The sequence below is a fragment of the Polyodon spathula genome, chromosome 2 (genome assembly GCF_017654505.1).
Source record: "Polyodon spathula isolate WHYD16114869_AA chromosome 2, ASM1765450v1, whole genome shotgun sequence".
In the NCBI taxonomy this organism is placed as follows: Eukaryota; Metazoa; Chordata; class Actinopteri; order Acipenseriformes; family Polyodontidae; genus Polyodon; species Polyodon spathula.
The window spans coordinates 106,098,379-106,121,675 of record NC_054535.1 but is presented as its reverse complement, the minus strand read 5'-3'; the positions used below and the strand labels follow the sequence as shown (position 1 = coordinate 106,121,675).

The 23,297-nt window shown below is 42.0% G+C and overlaps 2 protein-coding genes across 3 annotated transcripts in view; both read right to left on the bottom strand.

Annotated features, from left to right (window-relative positions):
* LOC121306699 (phospholipid-transporting ATPase ID-like) overlaps positions 1-860 on the bottom strand; it is a 44,608-nt gene extending 43,748 nt beyond the window's left edge. The window contains exon 1 of one of the 2 annotated variants that reach the window (XM_041238566.1): positions 571-860. The gene's annotated coding sequence lies outside the window, so the exon portion shown is untranslated. The remainder of the gene's footprint in view (positions 1-570) is intronic. The other variant, XM_041238576.1, reaches the window with a different exon arrangement.
* Positions 861-14,435: 13,575 nt separating this feature from the next.
* LOC121306693 (protein unc-13 homolog B) lies at positions 14,436-21,691 on the bottom strand. Its single transcript, XM_041238544.1, has 5 exons — positions 21,584-21,691; positions 20,588-20,735; positions 15,983-16,075; positions 15,237-15,396; positions 14,436-14,842 (listed from the first exon to the last, which is right to left on the bottom strand). The coding sequence occupies exons 1-5, from the start codon at positions 21,674-21,676 to the stop codon at positions 14,557-14,559; spliced, it is 780 nt and encodes a 259-aa protein (XP_041094478.1). The 5' UTR covers positions 21,677-21,691; the 3' UTR covers positions 14,436-14,556.
* Positions 21,692-23,297: the final 1,606 nt, after the last annotated feature.

Below are 23,297 nucleotides of genomic sequence, written 5' to 3'. Positions count from 1 at the left end.
CTTCTATTTTAAAACACCAAGAAAAATCTAAATGTGCTTTCATTCTGACAAAGGGTTAGAGGAATCCTTGCTCTATAATACAATAATGATAAAAACATATAACATTAGCTAATGTACGCGGACAATAAAACATTGGGGACTGGATTTCTCTGATCTTTTTTCTTTTTAATGGTTTAGTTTATTAGCTACATTGAGACAGCTTAATGATTGCTAACATGTATGGGCAAAACTGTGTGTGTGTGTGTGTGTGTGTGTGTGTGTGTGTGTGTGTGTGTGTGTGTGTGTGTGTGTGTATATATATATATATATATACAGTATGTCTGATTTTGTATTTTCGTATCTCTCTTAATATCCCCCAAATTTAAAAAAAAAAAAGAATGCTACATTGTGTATATTTACTGAACATTTCACTGCTAACTGGAATACAAATAAACATTTGAGTGTGATACAATTGCACCTTACAGACGAGATAATCCCTTTAAAATATATCCAGTACTGTACCCAGGATCCTCGTTTTGAGTTTAGACCTGTAAACAGCTAAAAGAGTTCAAAGTTATAAAGTTGACATACCTACATTAAGCCGGTGTCTGCTGGCTGCTTTATCCCTTCAGGAAGTCTCCAGTGAAAGAACAATACCATGTAACTCCAGGCCTCAACAATGCTAACCCGTTTCTCAGTTACTGTAAACAAAGACTGTCAACAAAGTGAACTAACTCAGCAGTAACTCCAAGCAGTGGCTTGTGCTTCCTCACCAAAAAAAAAATAAAACGCTTTTGTTATAAAAAGAAAATGTAAAAATGAAGTCAGAGGCTCAGCTTGTTTTTATTAGGGAGTTAACCGGTGTGCTTGCGCAGTGTATGTGCAGGTGAGACTAGCTCTGCAAACAGCCAATAGGTACACAGGCCGTTTGTGTAGCTTGGTGGGTAGAACCAGGTGGTACAATGCCTTGCAGAGTAAACACGCACTTTGGACTTGCCTGTGTTATCAGGTGTACACTCTTTGAAAAGCAGCACTGTATGTGAACTGTTTCAACAAAATACAGTGAATCATATTAAAAAAAAAGAAAAAAGAAAAACAACAAAGGATTACGAATGAGGGTGGAAAGTTAAAATGTGAAACCCACCTGGCCTGCCGTTATACAGTTACACAGTATAACTATAATGTATGGATCTGTTCTTTGCATATAACTTATAATGCAGCAACCATTAATTACACAATTGCATAACCTGCAGCAGTAAGATCATTATCCGCTAGTATGAAGTGTTACAGCAGGTGCAATAGTACAGAACCACTACATTACATTTTGCATTGGTTTGAACAGTCAAACAGGGTTTATGCCTCTACAAAGACACCCTTCATGGGTTATCACATATGCAATGGAAGCAGTCTCCCACCCTCTGCAGCACACATTTTTAATACCTTGTTTTGTATCTAGAGTTGATTATTGAGTGTATGTCTGTATAGTTTAATTAACCCACCATAGCACAATATTACAACTTATTGGCAGCCTTACTTTTCACTTAATTAATTATATTTATTAACGGAATGTTAATGAAGTCATTGACTGCATCTACTGTATGTCACACTTGAAAAAACCCAACAATTTAAATTCAAGAGTTGGTTCTTTGCCCTTGGCCTGCTTTAATAAATTTAAACAGATTTAGGCATATGGTAAAACCTGACCCAAACTGTTTACATGCATCCTTCCTACCAACGTATTTAGGATAGTGATAGAAACACAGGGGTCATGTTCACAGCCCTTGAATCGCCCAAGCACATTTCTCCTATATTTTTAGCTGTATGGGACATGCTCATTTTTTTTTAAATGTTGTTTATGTAGAGTGTTATTTCTATATGTTATCGGAAGCATTGTCAATATTTTGTAAGGGTTTCAAATCTGGAATACACATTGACTATAAGACCTCCTATAATGTCCTGTCTGAGGCTGGATGTGTCACTTAAGAGGAAGCAGACCTGACCCTGGGGGGAAAACAAAGACAAAAAGAGAAGAACAAGAAAAGAAAAAGCTGACTGGCTGTGTTGAAAAAGAAATGTGCAACATTTAGTGCACAGGAGGCTGTGAGATTAAATGATTTAATCAGTGAGTATGGTATAAAAGTCCTTGGAAGTTCTGCAATGCCTCATTTCTCATGATTAAACAGATTTTTTAAATATGACTTCCCTGTAGAGAAACACAGAGAGGGAAAACTGCTTTATCACTGATGATTCATCCAGTGGGGCATAAACTGAAACACCCATGAGACCTTCCCTCATCAGGCTATTGAAACACCCATGAGACTTTCCCTGACCAGGCTATTGAAACACCCATGAGACCTTCCCTGACCAGGCTATTGAAACACCCATGAGACCTTCCCTCACCAGGCTATTGAAACACCCATGAGACCTTCCCTCACCAGGCTATTGAAACACACCATGAGACCTTCCCTGACCAGGCTATTGAAACACCCATGAGACCTTCCCTGACCAGGCTATTGAAACACCCATGAGACCTTCCCTGACCAGGCTATTGAAACACACCATGAGACCGTCCCTGACCAGGCTATTGAAACACCCATGAGACCTTCCCTGACCAGGCTATTGAAACACCCATGAGACCTTCCCTGACCAGGCTATTGAAACACCCATGAGACCTTCCCTGACCAGGCTATTGAAACACCCATGAGACCGTCCCTGACCAGGCTATTGAGACACACCATGAGACCTTCCCTGACCAGGCTATTGAAACACAGATGAGACCTTCCCTGACCAGGCTATTGAAACACAGATGAGACCTTCCCTGACCAGGCTATTGAAACACCCATGAGACCTTCCCTGACCAGGCTATTGAAACACCGATGAGACCTTCCCTGACCAGGCTATTGAGACACACCATGAGACCGTCCCTGACCAGGCTATTGAAACACACCATGAGACCTTCCCTGACCAGGCTATTGAAACACCCATGAGACCTTCCCTGACCAGGCTATTGAAACACCCATGAGACCTTCCCTGACCAGGCTATTGAGACACACCATGAGACCGTCCCTGACCAGGCTATTGAAACACCGATGAGACCGTCCCTGACCAGGCTATTGAGACACACCATGAGACCTTCCCTGACCAGGCTATTGAAACACCCATGAGACCTTCCCTGACCAGGCTATTGAGACACACCATGAGACCTTCCCTGACCAGGCTATTGAAACACACCATGAGACCTTCCCTGACCAGGCTATTGAGACACACCATGAGACCGTCCCTGACCAGGCTATTGAGACACACCATGAGACCTTCCCTGACCAGGCTATTGAAACACCCATGAGACCTTCCCTGACCAGGCTATTGAGACACACCATGAGACCGTCCCTGACCAGGCTATTGAGACACACCATGAGACCGTCCCTGACCAGGCTATTGAAACACCCATGAGACCTTCCCTGACCAGGCTATTGAAACACCCATGAGACCTTCCCTGACCAGGCTATTGAAACACCCATGAGACCTTCCCTGACCAGGCTATTGAAACACCCATGAGACCTTCCCTGACCAGGCTATTGAGACACACCATGAGACCTTCCCTGACCAGGCTATTGAAACACCCATGAGACCTTCCCTGACCAGGCTATTGAGACACACCTTGAGACCGTCCCTGACCAGGCTATTGAAACACAGATGAGACCGTCCCTGACCAGGCTATTGAGACACACCATGAGACCTTCCCTGACCAGGCTATTGAAACACCATGAGACCGTCCCTGACCAGGCTATTGAGACACACCATGAGACCGTCCCTGACCAGGCTATTGAAACACCCATGAGACCTTCCCTGACCAGGCTATTGAAACACCCATGAGACCTTCCCTGACCAGGCTATTGAAACACCCATGAGACCTTCCCTGACCAGGCTATTGAAACACAGATGAGACCTTCCCTGACCAGGCTATTGAAACACAGATGAGACCTTCCCTGACCAGGCTATTGAAACACCCATGAGACCTTCCCTGACCAGGCTATTGAAACACAGATGAGACCTTCCCTGACCAGGCTATTGAAACACCCATGAGACCTTCCCTGACCAGGCTATTGAAACACCCATGAGACCTTCCCTGACCAGGCTATTGAAACACCCATGAGACCGTCCCTGACCAGGCTATTGAAACACACCATGAGACCTTCCCTGACCAGGCTATTGAAACACACCATGAGACCTTCCCTGACCAGGCTATTGAAACACCCATGAGACCTTCCCTGACCAGGCTATTGAAACACAGATGAGACCTTCCCTGACCAGGCTATTGAAACACAGATGAGACCTTCCCTGACCAGGCTATTGAAACACAGATGAGACCTTCCCTGACCAGGCTATTGAAACACAGATGAGACCTTCCCTGACCAGGCTATTGAAACACAGATGAGACCTTCCCTGACCAGGCTATTGAAACACACCATGAGACCTTCCCTGACCAGGCTATTGAAACACAGATGAGACCTTCCCTGACCAGGCTATTGAAACACACGATGAGACCGTCCCTGACCAGGCTATTGAGACACACCATGAGACCATCCCTGACCAGGCTATTGAAACACCCATGAGACCTTCCCTCACCAGGCTATTGAAACACCCATGAGACCTTCCCTGACCAGGCTATTGAAACACCCATGAGACCTTCCCTGACCAGGCTATTGAAACACCCATGAGACCTTCCCTGACCAGGCTATTGAAACACCCATGAGACCTTCCCTGACCAGGCTATTGAAACACCCATGAGACCTTCCCTGTCCAGGCTATTGAAACACCCATGAGACCGTCCCTGACCAGGCTCCAACTCAGAAAAGCATGTTGAGCGATTGGATTACCTGTGTGAAGTTGAGTACCAGTTGCAATCTTCAGTCTGCAGTATTGTCACAGAACACACGTGTGTGTAATGACGTCACCTTGTTTGATTGGGAAAGTAATTTCCAGTTGAAAAGCTGTCATCATGAAGGTGCAGTTTTTACTACAATGGTTTCTAACTAACTTAAATTACATGCTTCTATTCTGAATCCCACAGTACTATTATAAATACCGTAGTTACACCAGATAAACGGTTCTTCCATTCCACGAGGTGACAGTTCTATATACAGAGGCAGGGACGCGGGAAGTGGGGGTGCTGGGGGCGCGGCCGCACCCCCACATGACGAGGGAGGGGTGCAACTTTTCTCGTTAACATTAGTTTATGGATGAGCATTTGCACTGCCTGCAAGAAAGTCAAGAATCAACGTTTCAACCAGTTAGTACTGCCGTGTGCATGCTGTCATTTAGTGTTTCAACCAGTTAGCACTAAGCATCGCTATTCGAGGGCGACGTTCATTGTTCCAACCTGTCCGCACCAAGCACTGCCATTCGAGAGACAGCGCTTACTAACAAATGTGTCCTGACCTTGCAGCTGGTATCGCTGTGATAACTGTGTTTAGCAATGTGGGATGGCAAAACATTGAAACATTCTCAAAAAACAAATCATAACCTTCCTGCGTTTCTTTTTAGTTGTAAGAACCAGTCCATGTTCTGTATGCCACTTATTTTAATTAAATTAAACCAAAGTAATCGTACTCTAATCTGTATTTGTAGTGGTGCTGTCGTCTCTGTCGTGTTCCCTTTATAACTGACTGCAGCAGCCCAGGCCAGTGAGGCACGATCATTTCCATTAGTACCTCATACTAGCACTGTATTAGGAAACTGAGATTTTTTTTATAGTGTGGATTCAAGTAGAAAGTGACATTTTATGTTTTCGGTAAGAAAGAAGAGACGTTCAATCGTTAAGGTATATTAACAAGGTAAGCGTACGTCTGTTTTAATGGATGTACAACTGTGTTTCTCGGCAGGCGTGACCAACTGCCATTTTCATTTTTAGCTTCCAGAAGAAAATAGTTTTTTTTTTTTTTTCCATGACCATTGTTGATTGTTTTTGAGTTGAAGATTGTGTAATTGACCGCAATGTAACGGGGGAGTTCCACAATGTAAAAAGAAACGCAAGGCGTGTATAAAAGGAAGGCAGGGAGTGATGCAAGACGTGTATGGTTAAACGATTTTAACCACAGCTTTACAGACAGGTAGAGAGATTATAAATAAATATAAAAATCTACCAACCCTATATTAATAAGTAACAGCTGTTACCAAATGCCAAGCAGTCGTGCGCTGCCTTTAATTGTGACTTTGTTTCCCAATGAGTCTATACAGCGAATGTGTCTGGAACATGTTTTCAAGTCTGATCTGTGTACGTTAGAGACCAGCACAATTGATAATATGTGAATAGACCTATTAAATGTGTCGAACTGAATGAAAGCATTTTAGTGATGAAGATTAATTTATTTTAAAAACATCTAAGGACAGTACATCTGATTTGCAACGTAGTTCATGCGTTATCTTACTGACTTTGTGCCGCTGTTTCTTATGAAACTCACTTGGTCTGTGCATATTTTGATGGTGAAATGCACAAAAAATGACGACTTTGTATATATTTAAATATTGCTCGAAGGTGCAATATTTAAATGTATACAAAGGTGTTGTTACAGATAACTCCATAATCACAATTTCATCGCAATAACGGTAGTACCTTTATTTTATTAAATACTGTGAAAGTGTTAAGAATGGCATGAAGACCTGAAATGCTACCGTTACGTATTGAAAAAACTATATATATATATACACACACACAGCTCTGGAAAAAATGAAGAGACCACTGCAAAATTATCAGTTTCTCTGGTTTTATTATTTATAGGTATGTGTTTGGGTAAAATGAACATTTTTGTTTTATTCTATAAACTACTGACAACATTTCTCCCAAATTCCAAATAAAAATATTGTCATTTAGAGCATTTATTTGCAGAAAATGACAACTGGTCAAAATAACAAAAAAGATGCAGTGTTGTCAGACCTCAAATAATGCAAAGAAAATAAGTTCATATTCATTTTTAAACAACACAATACTAATGTTTTAACTTAGGAAGAGTTCAGAAATCAATATTTGGTGGAATAACCCTGATTTTCAATCACAGCTTTCACGCGTCTTGGCATGCTCTCCACCAGTCTTTCACATTGATGTTGGGTATGCCACTCCTGGCACAAAAATTCAAGCAGCTCGGCTTTGTTTGATGGCTTGTGACCATCCATCTTCCTCTTGATCACATTCCAGAGGTTTTCAATGGGGTTCAGGTCTGGAGATTGGGCTGGCCATGACAGGGTCTTGATCTGGTGGTCCTCCATCCACACCTTGATTGACCTGGCTGTGTGGCATGGAGCATTGTCCTGCTGGAAAAACCAATCCTCAGAGTTGGGGAACATTGTCAGAGCAGAAGGAAACAAGTTTTCTTCCAGGACAACCTTGTACTTGGCTTGATTCATGTGTCCTTCACAAAGACAAATCTGCCCGATTCCAGCCTTGCTGAAGCACCCCCAGATCATCACCGATCCTCCACCACATTTCACAGTGGGTGCGAGACACTGTGGCTTGTAGGCCTCTCCAGGTCTCCGTCTAACCATTAGACGACCAGGTGTTGGGCAAAGCTGAAAATTGGACTCATCAGAGAAGATGACCTTACTCCAGTCCTCTATGGTCCAATCCTTATGGTCTTTTGCAAACCTCAGCCTGGCTCTTCTTTGCTTCTCATTGATGAAGGGCTTTTTTCTAGCTTTGCACGACTTCAGCCCTGCCCCTAGGAGCCTGTTTCGAACCGTCCTCGCCGTGCACTTCACCCCAGCTGCCATTTGCCATTCTTTTTGTAGGTCACTTGATGTCATCCTACGGTTGCTGAGTGACATTCGAATGAGTTGGCGGTCATCCCGGTCAGTGGAGAGTCGTTTTCGCCCTCTGCCGGTCTGTAGCTTTGTTGTCCCCAATGTGTGCTGCTTGACCTTGTTCTTATGAACCGCCGTCTTTGAAATTTTAAGGATGGAAGCAACCCGACGCTCACTGTATCCCTCTGCCAGTAAAGCCAGAATTGAACCCTTCTTTTCCTCACTCAAAACTTTCCTTTTCAACTCTTTGGGCATGGTCAATAGTTATTTTTTGATTCCATTACTTTTGAGGTACTACTAGCACTGTTTTGCCATCCAGCTGGTCCTATTGCAAGAGGATAGTGATGACCACAGGAGTGGTTTTTATACTTTTCCTCGTTAAATAAGATTTGGTTCAGGTGATCCCCTAATCAGTACCTCATTCAGTAGAATGAGATGTGCCTGTGTTGGAATTCAACAGACACTGGAATGGAATGGCTGCCATACATGTAGAGGTGTTGATTTAAGAAAAATTTGCAGTGGTCTCTTAATTTTTCCCAGAGCTGTATTGTGGCAGAGCAAAGCTCTGCCCTTTTAAATTGGCAGGGATGGGGTTAACTTCCCCTGCCTGTCTGGGTTTATTATGTTCAGGTGGCTGGGGTTGATTAGTTGATTAGGTTGATTAACGATCAATCAGCGCCCAGCCACCTGATATAAAAGGAGGCCTCTGCTTCTCATTTGGGGAGAGGGAGCTGAGGAAGCAGGTTGGTTTTTTTTTTTTGGGTTGTTTAGAAAGTTTGAATCCAGTGAAGGCATTGCCCAGCCTGGAAACTGTTATTTTTGTAAGTTTTGCTTTTTATCTTTTTTGTGTTTAAATTGCTTTGTTTTGGCCCTTGTGCCCTTTCATTTTTGTGTTTATTTATAATAAAATAGTTATTTTTTTGAACTGCAGTCTGTCTCTGGGCCTCTATCCACTCGCCAGCCTGCCACATGTGTATATATATATATATATATATATATATATATATATATATATATATATATATATATATATATATATATATATTAATTTAATTTAACTGTTATACCAGTGTATGTGTATGCTGTAAAATGCCATGAGTACTCAAAATAAAATCAGTATTTGAGTAATTTGATAAATATTCTTTCCTCGAGTGCATTACAGTAACCCCATTGGAAGCTTTGTGATGGGGTATTAATGTGTGGGTTACTTGCAGCTAAAACACTGCTGTTTTATTTGTTATTAGCCTGTAATATTCTCAGCTAGTGCTGCCACTGACGCCTACAGTAGTTCCAGGAACTTGGAATTCGTTTGTTAGACGAGGAATTATTTTGCTTTTCGTTTCTGCTCCATTTCATTTTCCCAACATCTTCAGGTTTGATGTACAGTAGTTTGCAGTGAGAAATATAATACAGAGTTGGTTACAATGATGCAGGGGGCTACAGTATGGCCAAAATGTGCCATTTGGATGAATCAGGTATACAGTGCATCTATCACATGTTCAAGGGTCAACGTTTTTGACTGCATTGTGAGCGGTGTATAGGTGTTGGCTTCTTTAAACAATTAGCACGAGTCGTGGACTAGCAAATAATGTTACCGTCGGCAATGCAATCCGAGATTAACCTTGGTCTGTGAAACCAGGCAGAGACAGAGGAACGAGAGGCAGGCAGGACAGCATGGTGCAGGAGAATATTTCTTGCGAGCAGTCTTCAAAAGTGTCTGGAAGCTTCCCAGCTAATCCAGGCGTTTTGACCTTCACTGCAAGGGAAGTCAGACAGGATTACCGGTTCACTAGAAACCCTCCCAAGTATAACGCTTTACATGCAACAGCTTCCCATTGTTTGGGGTTACTGTTTGAAATCGAGGTCTGTGCTACACTGTTGAAACGATGCCCATTGGCAGGACCTAACTGGAAACCCTTATCAGGCCTAGTTATTGGGATAGGATACAAAGCTTCAAAGTTGGCCCAACTTTGTACACACATTTATGCGATTAAATTGCAGAACACCACCACCTAGTGGTGATGGTTTTATTACACGTGCAATTTGGAATGTTCAGAGTTTCATACAGTAGTTGAGAGTCCTGAACACAACTAAAGCTTAGATAAGGGTTACTTGCCATTTATATCTTTAAAAATACCTCATTGTTAATTATGCTGTGGTGTGTGTGTGTGCTTTTTGTTTCTCCTACTGGGAATAGGGAACAATGAGGGAAAGGCAAAGTCATCTAAACAATCCAATCCAGTGATGTAATCACATTCATCAAACACGCCCAAGATGTTCTTCTTTTCAAATATCACTGTGATATTTTCTGGGTTTTTTTTGTTATTTTACTTTTGTTTGTTTTTTTTTTTAACATTATTACTTGCAGAATGCTCAGGTTTTGTGAGTCCTCGTGGCTAAGCAGACGCCTGTCTCGCTCTCGCTGCTCAGCCTTCCCCATGCTGTTGTGTGTCATGTTGCACCTCTGCTGTGTGACGCATGTCTCGGGTGGAATGTTCAAGTTATGGATTGTTGTACAGTAAGGACGCCTCGAGAGAAGTAACAGATATCCAGAATAAGCGGCTCTCCCAATTAAACGAGAGGCATTAGTCACTTTTTTGTTTGTAAATGAAAAGAAAAAGAATACAGTCACATCACACTATGATTAAATGTTAAATACATCATTTAAAATTAGTCAGTTATTTATTTATTTTTTTATTCCTAAACCAAATATATATTTTTTTATTTCTACATGAAATGAAAAACAATGAAATCACATCTTCGAGGCACCTGCGATGTTGACAAGCCAACTTTCTGTGCAGCCTGAGAACCACAGGAGACTCCAGCAGCTCCTTTAAGAGCTCAACATGATTTACACAAGTCAAGGGTGATCGCACACTTCCTGCACGGTGCTACACGACCTGCCTGCTCTGCAAAGCGCTCTCTGTTCCTCACTTGAAAATACTGCATCCCAATTAAACAAAGTGACGTCTCAATTAAACGACATAAATAGCACTGGGAAGAACCGTCTCCCAGTGTAACCCACTTAAGCAGGAATCTCGATTAGGCGGCGCTGACCGGCTGCATTCACATCAGTGTAGCCAGCCCTCTACAAGAGGGAGGAGCCACTGAGCAGCTTTAACCAAAGAGAGCTCAGGCTGCTGAACCCGAGCCCTTCACTGGCTTATCTCTCTCCCAGTGAGTGAATCACAGTGCCCCAATACATTAATAAATAAACACCACAAACACACTAGAGCTGTTTCTTAAATAATTTATGTACAAAATTTATGACTTATTTAAGCACTTTTTTTGTCAGTTCCCTAACACTTCTGTATTTCTATATTTATTTAGCATCATTTTCTTCTCAAGTGGCTATACATCCATTTAAATTTCACAAACGAAGGGCTGTGTACTTTGATTGCTATACAAGACATGCTCTTTATATATATATGAATGTGCAAGAGTTGAGCGCCTGCACGTCTTGGCACAAGGTATACACAGAGAATGCAGTATTACCCTTCACATTGTAAGTCAATGAGTGCGTACAGTACATTCCAAGTTTTCCAAACCCGTTTGTGGTATATTCAGTGATAGTCGCCGCAGTCTTTCAAAAAAGAATATGGACCTAGCCCTTAAAATACTTCCAGTAATCTTACATCAGATTTGGCATTCATGGCAAAGCGATGCGTGTCAATATGCTGTTTTTTAGCACATAGCTGATGTGACAAATGTAATTTCTGGAAAATTGTAAGAACTTCAATTGATATCCTGTTATAAAAAGTAGGAAATAGCATTTCTACTGAGCCTGATTGTCACTAGAACCAAGCCTCCCCCCGAGGTAACTAACAGCTGAACCGATCCTCTTTCCAGAGTCCCCTGCTCAGACCCCCTGAGGTAACTAACAGCTGAACCGATCCTCTTTCCAGAGTCCCCTGCTCAGACCCCCTGAGGTAACTAACAGCTGAACCGATCCTCTTTCCAGAGTCCCCTGCTCAGTACCCCTGAGGTAACTAACAGCTGAACCGATCCTCTTTCCAGAGTCCCCTGCTCAGACCCCCTGAGGTAACTAACAGCTGAACCGATCCTCTTTCCAGAGTCCCCTGCTCAGACCCCCTGAGGTAACTAACAGCTGAACCGATCCTCTTTCCAGAGTCCCCTGCTCAGTCCCCGAGGTAACTAACAGCTGAACCGATCCTCTTTCCAGAGTCCCCTGCTCAGACTCCCTGAGGTAACTAACAGCTAAACCGATCCTCTTTCCAGAGTCCCCTGCTCAGTCCCCGAGGTAACTAACAGCTAAACCGATCCTCTTTCCAGAGTCCCCTGCTCAGACCCCCTGAGGTAACTAACAGCTGAACCGATCCTCTTTCCAGAGTCCCCTGCTCAGTCCCCGAGGTAACTAACAGCTGAACCGATCCTCTTTCCAGAGTCCCCTGCTCAGTCCCCGAGGTAACTAACAGCTGAACCGATCCTCTTTCCAGAGTCCCCTGCTCAGATTTCTTTGGGATTCACCCATGTAGTGGTATGGCACTTTCTCTCAGATTTAGGTTATGCTTCTGACTGTGCAACAAAGTTGATGGCACACAATTTAGGGTTGAAAAAAACTATAGCGTTATGTTTTATTTTTTTGGTCTAGCACCAATGTCTCTTACTGGGATGTTTTTGGATTTTTCTCATGTATACAGATCAATTTCGAACAGAATTTAAGCAAGGTCTATAAATGATTGATGAGATGTAATAAACATAATATAAAACATGCTGGCATACTCTCATCACACCCAATCAAAACTTGAGGTTTTTTTTATTTTTATTTTTTTTTATCTCTTATTACTTTTAATATATCTCTATATATAATTTACATATGTAACACCCGTATACAAATTTGAGCTTGATTGAGTGCAGGATCTGGAACTAGCTGGGAGGAACTTGGAATGTACTGCACGCGATTCAGTTTTAATACCCCTGTTGTAGAATGCTGGCTTTTATAGGTCTTTCCTTCACACCAGTCTGTTGTTGAACTACAACACCCATGATTCCATGTGATCACTGAACACCTCTGTTGTTGAACTACAACACCCATGATTCCATGTGATCACTGGACACTACTGTTGTTGCTTGAAGCACTGAGGGTTACGTGGTGCTCCTGTAATTTTTCTCCCTATCAGTTTCTCTGAGCCATAGGTGCCAAACAGAATACTTTCATGGTGTGGTTTGTAAGTCACTGGTGTCACATATAAAAGAATACTGTTTGAGGGAAACCTGTTTTCTTGTAAGCCATCAGAAGGATAAATCAGTCACCCCTGTCCGGTTAATAACAGATCTTGCTTGTGATGGTCAATCTTTGTGTGCAAATCAAAGCAACCATCACACTCCTGGCTTTAGAAACTTTAGCCTTCTCTGGTCCCAGCTTTCGACACCAATGTGCAGAGACTATATCAGACCAGCATTTGAAGAGGGATACAGCATTACCAACATCAACAACAACAAAAAAGGGAATGTGAAAGTTGCATTCTCTTTTTGCTCTTGGCAAAAGTGAAGACGAAAGAGCAGCAGTATGGCATGTGTGATAAGGTACCACAGCACCGCAATGCAGATCACTTTCAGTTTGGTCCTGTTCAGAGAATATTGGCAGATGTGATAATTATCTACCTGGTCCCTTGCAAAATATTTTTAAAACTTTTTTTTCTGGTTAAGGTAAGGGTATGTATGCATTATCTGTAAAAACAATTGTGTTTTTTAGTTTTATTTTATAGAGGCAAAGCCAGAGCAGGGACAATGCAACTTCTGGTAAGAGGCAATTTCACAACAGAGACTTTCACGTTTGCAAAAAAAATGCCTTGGTCTGTGATGATTGGATCAGAACATATAGAACATGCACTGAACGGCCCTAAACAAATGGATCAGTTCCTAAGACAAAGCATTAAATAAATAGCAGCGACTGATCAATAGAAGAGGCTGATCAAGTACTGCGTAATGCACTTACTTAGTCAAGCACTGTAATTACAAATACAGTAAAGAATTGTTTTCAATTGCTGTATAAACTGTAACTCTGAAATTGCCAACTTTCTGATTTATGCATCATGTCCAATTATCTCTCTCTGTTGAGCAAACTGAGTTGATTAAGGAAGGCAGTCTGAAAGTTTATACGCAAAGGAAAACAGATTGATATACGCATAAATAGTACAGTTTTATAAAGCGCCTTCGAGAATCATGTTAAATCACCTCACAGAGTGAGTAAGACACTATGAATGCATTTGTCAAGGGAATTATAAGCAATATAATTGACTATTTCTCTATCAGCTCGCAACAATTAACAGTACAAAGCATATCTTCTCTCCAGGTAACTGCTAAACTGTCAGATTAGAGCTCAGACTACCACAGCTAAACCTGTAAACCACATATACAAGTGCCTTCAGTTCAGATCCAAAATCTGCCTGACAGTTCTTCATTTGGCTGTTCATTATACCTATAAATATTAGTTCAAAACGTATCAAACTATCGACTATGATAGTACTACTAGTAGCAGAAGTATCGATAATAACAATAGTAACACTAATAATAAATTGAAAATGGCAAGCACAGTAATTCAAACCCAAATCGTTTGCACAACTGTGGACAAAATCGTAAACACCCAGACACTTCACAAATCAAGAGAGACGGAACAGAAGAGGTTCCGTGTGATATGTGTGTTCAGGAAATCCCTGTTGTGAAGTGAAGAGCCCGTCCCTCTCAATACAGATTAACAGTGTAGTCCAGAGATGGAGAAGACAACCCCGCCGCTGGCTGAGCAGCAGTGGCGTACCCTCCTCAGCTCCCCTCCTCGGCCGAGCGCAACTCTGACTTGAGCTTGACGAACTCGCGTGCGACCTCGTCGTTGGTGCGCTGTGAGAGGATTCGCAGCACTGTCAGTCCCGTCTCGTCCATGTGCACTCTGCGCCCCAGCGGACACCAGCATGCACAGCTGCCCTTGTCTGCGATGTCCCGCAGCTGCATCACGGAGATCCCCAGCACGCGGTCCTCCCGCGCAAAGCAGTAGTCCTTTACACACACCTGCAGCTCGTAACAGTGCGGCCCATCCTCGTTCCCCAGGATACTGCACAACACACCAGCAGAAGACAGCCTTTAATTTACTCATTTTTCCAGCATTTTGAGATTTTACACCTTCACGTTTCAGCCGCACATACTCTAGGCATTTCGACCCGTCTGTGATGTCTGTGTTCTGTACTGTCTAGTATGGGGGCATGACTTCTGTACAAGCAACTTTTTACTAATGTATCAGACTACTGTAGATCTGGTCAATAACACTGCCATAAAACTAAAGCCCCAAACACAAACTTGCAAAAAACAAGTTTCTCTTAATTAAAAACACCTGTATGTTCTAGAAGATTTGACAAAGGTGTATGTTTTAACGCTAAGCTGTTTAATATTGTGGAACAGTTGTATGCAGTGGAGGCTGTATTATTGCAGGCTGAGGAAGTCATACTCACAAGTGAAAGGTCTCGTTGTATTTGGGGGCCCAGTTGTTGTTTTTGGACTTGGTGGTGAACTTGCGTTTCTTGTCGCTCAGGTGGGGTCCGATCATCGTTACCTCCACGAAGGGTCGGAACATTGCCGAGGTCTGCCACTTCAGATCATTCGCTGCCACAACTGCAGAGGAGGAGGAACAAATTCAAGGGAGATGCCATCACCTGGTATGTGTCAGTCTTGTCATCTCGTTGATAAATTATTAATCAAAAGTCAGACATCATGGCTCTCCAGCTCAGGTTAATACGATATAGATAGATAGATAGATAGATAGATAGATAGATAGATAGATAGATAGATAGATAATGGTACCTTTCATTCAATTAAACATTACTTTAGATATAGTATCATTAAAATCTAAATGTTCAATATCAATTTCTATATTATGTACTATTTTAATGTTATACATGTGTAGCATATGTTGAAACTACTTCATAGTCATAGCGACTAGAATATTCCATCAAGTGAAGGCCTGTGCTACAAGAAAAAAAAGGACCACTGTAGCTCAGGTGGGATTGTGTAATGGCATTAGCTGTTATTATTGCAAGGTTATAGCATTCTATATAGTGTAGTATATAGTATTAATAAGGCTCTATACAGGTAGTGTACATCACACAAACGATGTGACCAAAGGCTGCTCAGCCATGTGCATTATACACAGGGCGTGAATTCTGGTTGCCGTTATTGAGCGTTCGAAAGTGGAACTTACTTTTCACAGTGGCCTTGTGCTCTCCGGTGCCTGGGTGTGTGAACAGATCGACCTGTATTGACACTTCTCCGACCGGGTCATCCACTCCAGAGCCTGAAACAGGAGCAAGTCAGGACAGGGTCCACAGGGGGTGTGCAGGATTTGGATTGGGAAACTGGCGGTGCCAAAGCAGAGGCAGTCACGCTCAAATCAAAACTGGGTGACCAAAACGGCAAACTTTCTTTTTGTTTTTGATTCATCAAATGTGACCACATACACTCCCAGTTCCCCCCACCCATTTCTAGATTAGCTCTGCCCGTTTTTACAAATGTGAGTCCTGCACACCCCTAATCAATAGCTGTGCAGTTCAAGTGCAATAAGGCAGGCAGGCAGGGTGTGTACCATTCCTGGCATCCCACCAAAGCATAACCCAAGAGAGCGCAAGTTCCCATTCAAATACAGAGACAAAGCGCCTGCTTCAGGGTTTCTTTCATTCCATTTTTAAAACAGATTATTAGAAATTTCAAAACATCTGGCACCAAAAACTGCATTACAAAATACATGTTTTACAGACTGCATGACAGAATAAAGATACAATAAAACCTGAATCGACTGACAGACACCAAAGGGACTTCTGCAGCTGCTAATTCAAGGTTCTTCTGCACTTCATTGTATTGTTCCATAAACACATGTTTTGCTGAGCTACTTGTTCAGGGCTGGGACAGTTCGGATACTAAGAATCAGGATGCACTTATAGTATGCATCATGTTTCCAGTGAGGTCCTCTCCCTATGCTGGAGTATTAACTTTGCAGGTTTATTAACAATGTGGCCCTCTTCCCTCGTCTAGGCAGCTTTCCAAGGAACTGTTGAGATGATCAATATACTGTACTTGACAGGAATAAGGAAGTGGCAACACTTGGCAAGACATAAAACCTATTTGTATGAAATCTCTAAACACCATGCTTAAAATGTTTCCAAAACAGTAAGCCCTTCAATAAAAGAATCCCCCTTGTGACCTAGTCCCTTTATACTGTATATTTCTTATACAGGTCTCCAGGTATAGCAGGCTTTATAACATTCCTGTTGATTCCAGTGCAGAATATTCCATGCCAGCATGCCACTGTGTCAATGACTAACGCAAGCTGCATTTCCGCGTGCCAGCATGCCATTGTGTCAATGACTAACGCAAGCTGCATTTCTGCATGCCAGCATGCCACTGTGTCAATGACTAACGCAAGCTGTATTTCTGCTTGCCAGCATGCCATTGTGTCAATGACTAACGCAAGCTGCATTATCGCGTGCCAGCATGCCATTGTGTCAATGACTAACGCAAGCTGCATTATCGCGTGCCAGCATGCCACTGTGTCAATGACTAACGCAAGCTGCATTTCCGCGTGCCGGCTCACATGAGGAGACTAGCAGGGCAGGAATGTCCTGAGAAATGCAGAGAAAGCGAGGGCTGTCATTTAGAGGGCTGGATTAGGGTAGCATCCTGGATTAAAAATGTTCGTAGAACACTGATTTTGTTATTGCTACAAAAATATTTGTTTTACTGTTTCTACATAACCTCTGTGATATTCAATCCATATTGCAAAAGAAGGTTTAAAAATATGTGCCAATAAAGTTATTTTCTTCATATCAGAATATCCAGGATACTAACCTTATTAAAACTATCAGCCCACTTTGGTAGCCGAGAACAATTTTCATTGTTTATTCTCAACCACGTTAGATAGCTACTTCTTACATGGAAAAGATTCACATCATGATTTCTTAGAAGTGTATGGAAACAGTGTGCCAGTGTAGGCTGAGTATTGTTTTCAGAACTGTCAAGATTACATTAGAATGAGTGGCCTAGTATTTATTAGTGTCCAGGGTGACATTAGATGTTATTAATAAACCAGGGTGAACCTGGATGAGAGTGTGCACAAGTAACTGCAATGCCTTTGGTAGTTACCCAAGGATTATTAGGAGCTGTTAAGAACATAAGAACATAAGAAAGTTTACAAACGAGAGGAGGCCATTCGGCCCATCTTGCTCGTTTGGCTGTTAGTAGCTTATTGCATTACATGAGGGGCAGTGCAGTGTGCTCTTTAGGGATACACTGGGACCACACCATTGATCCTAAAGCCTCAATTCTCTCCTCCAGCCACAGTATTTGGATAACAGTCTACACTGCTGGGTTTTTAATACAGAGTGACGCACAAGATAACCTGACATATGAAAGGCTCAGGGCACAGTTTCATGAATATTTAGATATCAAGTTAAGCAAATAAAAATGAACTGTATTCTCAAAGCAACACCTGAGTAGGGTTATCATTACCCCGACCCCTGTATATCTAAATTCTGGTCAGGTCAATGTCTAATCTAGTGTATATTCTATGCATCAATACATACTGAAGCATCTCTACTCTATTAAGCTTTTAAATATAAAAGACCAGATCTGTGTGTTAACCACAGCATGTTAGTCTGCCTCACCGTCAATCTACTGAACTAACTGCCTATCTTTATCCCTCTTAACTCCAAGTTGCAATGTGTCTTTATTAATCAGTGCTGAGGTGTGTGGAGGGGCTGGTTTCACTAGGATATCATTCACTGTGGGTGGGACAGGACTGGGTGGAATGGGGTTCAGGAGGAATGCTGTTGAGGTCATGATGCAACATTAGCCTCCAAACATACCCTTATCAGGACGGACATCCTCGTTAGCGGTAACCCTAATACCCTTCCCATCATGCACTGGTAGGAGAAATTGCAAGAGAAAAACAAAACAAACAAGAAATAAAACCACAGAGGAAAACAGATCACAAGTAAAGTTTGATAGCAGGAACAGGTGTAAAACAGAAAACACAAACAGTATATTGACATGTAGGAAAAGCATTCGACCAATTGGGGCAGACAGGGGGGGCGGGGGGCATCAAGACAGTCTCCTGGTGTTCTTGGAATGCCAAACATTGCAGAAAACCAACACAAGGAACAACAGCTCTGAGTCATGAAATATCTACACAACATGCTCACCAGGATTCTCAGAAACGAGTCACAGAATTTAATGTCATTTCTTAATGTGCATTTTCCAGGTGATCTGTAAATCTCCATGACCGTTCTCTGCTGAGTATTAAATATGGACCCTTAAAAAGCATACCGCTGTAATTTTGCAATTATCCCAGGGTTATACTATGCATTTACCATAGCTTTTTAATAAGCTTTACCATTCCTTTACAACGCTCGTCTAGGCTTTCACTATACTTTATTACATGTTGCTATGCTTTTACTATGAGGAACTTTTATAAGAGGAGTTAAGCACCTTTATCATGTCATGCTAATCTAAAAGTAGAAATTAGTAATAGTAACTTCACATCTAATATTTAACAGAGAAGGGTTCTTAAGATTTAGGGATTCCTGAAACCCAGTGGAGCACATCCAGAACAGCCTGCTGAAAGAGCAGATCTACTGCAGATTACTAGAAAACAGCCAGCTGCACAACTAAAGAATAAACTCTAAGCAGAGTAAGCTTGGATACACACTCCCTGGTGTACACTGTGCACTACGTACACTGGAATATACAGTGCACTGTACACTGTATGTACAGTGGGATATACAGTGCACTGTACACTGTGTATTTACAGTGGGATATACAGTTCACTGTACACTGTGTATGTACACAGGGATATACAGTTCACTGTACACTGTGTATGTACAGTGGGATATACAGTACACTGTACACTGTGTATGTACACTGGGATATACAGTTCACTGTACACTGTGTATGTACAGTGGGATATACAGTGCACTGTACACTGTGTATGTACAGTGGGATATACAGTGCACTGTACACTGTGTATGTACACAGGGATATACAGTTCACTGTACACTGTGTATGTACAGTGGGATATACAGTGCACTGTACACTGTGTATGTACACTGGGATATACAGTTCACTGTACACTGTGTATGTACACAGGGATATACGGTTCACTGTACACTGTGTATGTACACTGGGATATACGGTTCACTCCCAGACTAACACTGATTAGTGTTACAAAACTTCTGTTCATTTTTTGTTTGAAGTAAGTGAAGATAATTCATGTTTATAAAAAAAAAATCTGAAAATGTATCTTCCTTTTGGCAAGAAACACACACCAGTCCTTCTGCCAGTCCAGGTTTTCAGGAATACCCACACTCAGGAGGCAGAGGTACAATCAGACCCTTGTTTAATTAGTACCTCCCCTGTAGCTGCATGGACTAGAGACTGGTGAGACAACTTAATGCTGTGATAAGTGGAATCTGTTCAGAGTAGATTGAGCTGGGACCAGGGCATATCAATAATATACCTAAACAAGCTTAGTTCTGAAATCCACGACTGGGTGCAGGACTAGTGTGACAAAAAAGATGTTCCTATTCAGAACATATTAGGGGCAGCTATAGAGCACATGTATTAGTCTTGAGCTGCAGGTCAAACCACTGACTAATACAAAGTTCAGAGGCACTGCACTAGTGTTGACTCGCCCTGTGTGATTAGCCCTAATTACACAGTACCTGTGCAGCACAGGGGGCAGGTTCAGTACACAGTAGATATTCGTAAATAAGAGTCTCCAGATGTAGAGTGGGTAATGAGGCCGCTCTGCTCTTACCCTGCGCGGTCTGCGTCTGCACGAAGGTCTTGATGAGGGTGTCGGTGGTCTGGGTGTAGAGGGACAGGGCGTAGCGCAGAGACTGCAGCTCAGGGCTCTTCTCCAGGAACATCTTCTTCAGCCCGTTCCCTCCCGCATGGAAGTATTGCTGCAGGCAAACAGGAGACAAGATTGAACCAGAAGAACAGATGGTAAGCACCGGCACAGAAATCACACACAGACTCACTGTACAAACTGACTGATTGATTCCAGTGTTTGCGTACTGGTGTACAGCAGAGATGCACAGCTACTGTCATTCAGAGAAATAAAGTCTCGAATGCCCAAATTTGAAATGCACTGCCAAGAACAAACATGAAAGGCATCAAAGGAAAGAATAGTTAATGTGTACTAAGCAATATGATTAGGATTCATAGCATGGCTATATGAAATCGTGCAGTACCCAAGCCATTCATACAGCACTGTGTTTAATGATTGATCTTGATCCTCAGTTCAGTGTGTTTATTGCACAGCTCATAATGCACTCAGTGGACACACAACAAACAGTAGCGTGAATTGTGGAAGGCAAGGATAGCATTGCTCTGTGTCACTTAATACAGTTAACTTTTTGTTTTACTTAAATGTTATCTTTTCCACCTTCTCCACCTTTTTGTCCCATTGATTAGATTTACAGAATAAAGTCAATACAATACCAGTATTCAGGTATTTCCTCACTGAATTTCTTGCATAACTTGTGGTTTCCCATATGTAAAAAATGCCCTTGTCTAGAAGTGCTCTTTATTCCCAGGGTGAACACGGGTGAGCCACGCTGTATGCAATCCCCCAAAGCAGAATTTACTATACAGCATACTGACCCTGGACCACATTCAAATAACAACTTGTGACTCTTCAGCATTTTACATGCAAGGAAAAATAAATCCCTTTGGAGTATCTTGAAGTTACATGAACTACTATAAAGCTCAATCTAGTGCAAATATGAATTAGTGTGCTAGTAGTTACCTTTATAGTATCCAAGGCCAGATCCAGGATGGCACACTGCTTGGGGGTAAGGCTTCTTGCTTCCTCCCGCACCATGTGATCCTGCAACCCCATCCAGATGAAGAGTGAATGGTAGCATTTTCAGAACGGTGTTCAGAAGGCAGGCTAAAGCATTCAGGTGCAGCCTGCACAGCAAGACCGCATGCACATGCTTCTCTATACAACTACAACAGTCCTATTTCAAATCCTTACAGTATACTGCTGTCAGGCTGTCATAAATAGGGAAAATATTTAGATTTAAAAGAACATAGGGCGCAGTTGACAGCCTGTGGCATGTAGACACCACTTACTGTATGCAGCCTTGCATACAATACATCTCACAGAGACTCAACTAATTACAACTAAATGCATCAAGCATAACCACACAGTGTAAGATACACCACTAGATCTATAAGATAGCTGTGCATGAAAAGGGAAAAGGGAAAAAAAAGACTAATCCGTACATGTGGAGAGGTTAGCGCAGATAACAATGAAAACATCACTCTGTGAATGGATGCACATTGCGACTGGTCAGTTTTAACACCTTGTATTTCACCCTGCAGTGGTCTCGAGTCAATTCTTGCAAGAGTTAAGCTTTTGTGGCTGGGACAGGCACACCTCACAGTGTCGCTGGGACAGGCACACCTCACAGTGTCGCTGGGACAGGCACACCTCACAGTGTCGCTGGGACAGGCACACCTCACTTGCTTTTCTTTAAAAGGAATCTACAGCCATTTAGAGCTGAAACTTCTTTCCTTTCCCATTCCCCTCACCGAGTCTAACTCATGATATAATAATGATTATTATTATGGGTATATTTCCCCAATTCGCGCCACCCCCATAGTAAATGTGCCTACAGTAGAAACACGAGCCCACTACAGTGTGTTCCTCACCACCTCCACCAGGAAGCTCACTGGTCACTTTGAGGCGAAAATGAAAAGGTTGTATTTGAGTTAGAGTTCAATCTCAGCTACTCATTGGTTTAATATGGAATTTCAAATCCTTTTAATGGGTAAACTGAACTGTTGTTTTTTTACAATAAAAGTGTCACGGTTTTGCTAAGAGGAGGGAACCAGGCATGAGGCGTGAGGGATTCGGTTCCTTACTTTACACAAGGACTAGAAATAAACACATACATGTTTTTGCCTTCATTAAAAACAAAATACATTAAATAAATACATAGAATATTAAGAACGACACAAAAAAAATCACAGTTTTTTTTCGATAACCCTGTTTTCCCCATATATTTTAGCCACAAGGAATGCCGGACATGTTCTATGCTTTTTTTTTTTTTTTTTTTTTTTTACAAGGAAGTGTTAAAGTCTGTTACAGAAAAAAAAGTGCCCTACACTGAACGGGAGATGCCTCTGCTTGCTTAGCAAGCAGAGATGCCCATTTAGACAAACTGGTAGAGCTTTCGCTGGCAAACAGATCACAGCATCAATCCACTAAGTTCTCAATATTGTACCGATACATTTGAGGATGCACTCCATCCTCTTAGGAAGCTGTGATCGCAGTTACTTCTAAAAAAGCCATTAAAATGGAGAGACCGGCAAGGTCAGTCATCGATAACAGGGGAAGGGTTAATAATCATCATATATTTTTCAGTAGATGGGTGGGAACCAAAACATCCTGAAATTATATACATGACAGTATGTATATACACATGGTTCATATATATACACACACACATATA

What these genes read in the sequence shown, in the direction of transcription:
- LOC121306693 (XM_041238544.1), bottom strand. Translation starts at nt 21,676, where the DNA reads ATGGGGTTGCAGGATCACATGGTGCGGGAGGAAGCAAGAAGCCTTACC. An exon ending in GCACAAGGCCACTGTGAAAA is followed by an intron (nt 15,397 to 15,982) that starts GTAAGTTCCACT and finishes CCTCCTCTGCAG; the next exon opens with TTGTGGCAGCGAATGATCTG. An exon ending in TACAACGAGACCTTTCACTT is followed by an intron (nt 14,843 to 15,236) that starts GTGAGTATGACT and finishes TGTGTTGTGCAG; the next exon opens with TATCCTGGGGAACGAGGATG.